The 2,823-nt window shown below is 54.9% G+C and overlaps 1 protein-coding gene across 1 annotated transcript in view; it reads right to left on the reverse strand.

Moving 5' to 3' along the window:
- MEX3A (mex-3 RNA binding family member A) overlaps window positions 1-399 on the reverse strand; it is a gene marked incomplete at its 3' end in the record, with an annotated part of 1,319 nt that extends 920 nt beyond the window's left edge. The window contains exon 1 of the mRNA XM_010193015.1: window positions 318-399. Within this exon, the coding sequence (XP_010191317.1) occupies window positions 318-399 (82 nt within the window). The remainder of the gene's footprint in view (window positions 1-317) is intronic.
- Window positions 400-2,823: the final 2,424 nt, after the last annotated feature.

Here is a 2,823-nt window from a genome sequence, read left to right on the forward strand (position 1 = left end):
AGCTGCCATGTTTTCAGAAGGCCCCGCGCCAACCACCCAGAGACCTAAAACGAGGGAAAAGCCCTTTTCCCTCCTAACCCTGACAGGAGAAATGCCAGAGGAAGGTTTCCTCTTCACCATCCCTAGAGAGCTCTGCTCTCCCTCAGGAGCTCCCTGCTCCCTCCTCCTCAGGCGGGTGTCGCCATTTTGTGTGCTGCCCCCCACCACTCAACCCCCTCAAAAACCCACCCCTCCACAGCAACCACCCCTCAGAGACCCCCATTTCACCCCCATTTCAAGCATCGGGGAGCCAGGAGTGGGATTCAAGCCCTCCCTACGGGCCTGCGTTCCTGTGAGGAAGCCTGGCCCTGCCAAGGTCCAGGCCCTGCCATGTTGCCCCTCAGAGAAAATGGCCGCCATGGCTTCCCCCCCATCAGAGTGTGCATCAGAGTGTGTGTTCTTTGGACAGGATGAATTCGGGTGACGCACAAGGTCATAAAAAGGCAGGATATGGCAGGAGAAAGCAGAATGATGCTGGGTTCATGGCCAAACGTGGCCAATATGGAGCGTCTTCACCATACTGCACCAGCTATGTGAAGGGAAAGATGTCGGCCATAACTCAGGAAAGCAGAGCCCTCCATGGGGATGGGGACTTCTGTCCTATGTGAGGCTTTTGGGGTGAATCTGGAGTGACCCAGGCCACTTTTGGGGGGCCAAGTTTGAGGAAGGGCGTAGCCAAGGTGCAGCAATTTGGGCTCCTCGCCTCAGATACGGTGGGACCCCAAACGTTGCCACCAATGAAAGCTGGGGTGTAGCAAGATGCCTGTTTTTGTTTTAGGGCCAAAGCAGCGAGAAATGGGGCAGGGCAGCCCCCCTGTGTCCACACAGGCTGTGCCCGGGCCCCCCCGGGAGCCGCAGTGAAGGCACAGCACCGGTCTGCATTGTTAAAATGAAAGATTAATATAAAATATTGTTAAAATAAAGACCAACGTTGCCACTGCAAACAGTCTGCCCGTGACTCTGTACCCGACGTTATCAAACACCGATGGCCGCAGGCATCCCCAGCTCCGCGGTTCGGGCGCTCGGACCCTTTCCAGTGGTCACCAGCCATGCCAGTGCTTTTGGATATCAACATCCACCCCTCTGGAGCCCACCAAGCCCATTCCCCCTGCTCCTTACAGCTCTGAAAACATCCTTCTGCCTTCCCAAAAAAGGCAAGACTTTCCAGCATGCTTTGGCTTCCAAAATCATGTTTCTGGAGGGGTTTAGAGCCAGCTGTGTGACTCCCAGTTCCTCGATGACACTAGGATGCCATCGAGAAACACAATATTTTTCCAGATGTGGCCTAGTTTTGTCAACCACCTCTGGAAACCCTCCCTGCTGCCGTCCCTCTCTGCAAAAGCCTTACTTAGTGCCTGAAGGCATTTTCAAAGCCAAGTTCCCATACAGACCAGGGCTTCCTCTGCAGGGAGGTTTGCTCTAAGCTCAAATCTCCAAGAATTAAAAGATGCGATTCTCCAGGGCACCGCATTTTTCCCACTGCAGATGGAGGAAGGCGAGCGTTGTGCCCTGGTTTCCCGAGGATTCAGGGGTCTGACAGTGCTCACGGATCAGGAGATGGCACTGAAACCCCCATGAGATCCCCTATACCTCCTCCTCACCCCATCTTCTCCCCCCAAAGGAGCCCATCTCTTGTCCTCTCCTCCAACACCACAGTTTTCCTCGACATCCTACGCCGACATCGTACTTGTAACACCGCAAACGCCGCTTCTGCAACCAAGAAATTCAAGCTTCCTCAGCTGGAACATTATTATTTATCCTGGAACATTAGTATTTCTACAGATCCTAATAAATAACAACATCTCTCCCAGCTGGGACTTCAAGGCTGCCACTCACTTAGTGCTGCCACTTATCAGCAACTCCCGAGGCGCAGACCTGCGACACCGGGGGTATTTGCAGGAAGGCGGCGATGCCGGCACCTCCACGTTATCAAACTCCCCTTTCCCCAGCACCTTCAGCGACCAAAACACAGCCTCGTGCCGCTACGGCTGACAAGAACAACTCGCAGCGGCGGTAGGCACAACGCGACCAATAGCTACAGCCGCGCGGAGCACGCGCGCTCGCCCGGGCGCCGGGGTGCAGCTCCGTCAAACCGCGAGCCGAAACCCCACCGCTTGTCAGGGGGTCCTGGCAAACCCTCGCTGTCGACTCCCGCTGAGACTTTTAACTCCTCGGCTCTCCAAGGAACGGGGAAAAGCAGCGCCTCGTGCTCTGCCATGCTGCAAAACTTCCTCTAATACTTCAGCGTTGCGATGCGGCTGCCTTCGAGCCGTCTCTAAGCCACTAATTTCACGTTCCCTGGGGCATGGAAACGCTCGATCTGACCCAGAGAAGGAGCTGGGCAAATCCCCAAAATCCCAACCGAATGCAGCCCCTGCCAAGCCCAACGCAGCTCCCGCGTCTGCACCCTGAATATTCGCAATGATTTATTTAGGAAAGTTTCTAAACAGTTGATGTGGAGCGATGGTTGCATTATTATCAGTGCTTGGGAAACTTGAGGAAAGGAGTTTATGGTGTGAGGTGTGACACAAGTGTAGAATAAAACCACCCAGAATAAAGTCTGATCCCAAAATCGCTAAGGGGTCCCCTCTGCCCTCCCGCAGCCCCCAAGCCGGGCTCGGCTCTCCCTGCACCATCCCTGGCCGACATTTCCCTGCCCTGCTCCGAAGATGGAGATTCCATCTTAGGAAGATGAACCGAGATGCCACCATTTCCCCAGGGATATCACCGGAGCGTCGCACGGAAAGAAAAGGGGTGTGAGCAGAGAGCATCTGTGCCCAAAAC

Source organism: Mesitornis unicolor, unplaced genomic scaffold, assembly GCF_000695765.1.
Source record: "Mesitornis unicolor isolate BGI_N332 unplaced genomic scaffold, ASM69576v1 scaffold34969, whole genome shotgun sequence".
Classification (NCBI taxonomy): Eukaryota; Metazoa; Chordata; class Aves; order Mesitornithiformes; family Mesitornithidae; genus Mesitornis; species Mesitornis unicolor.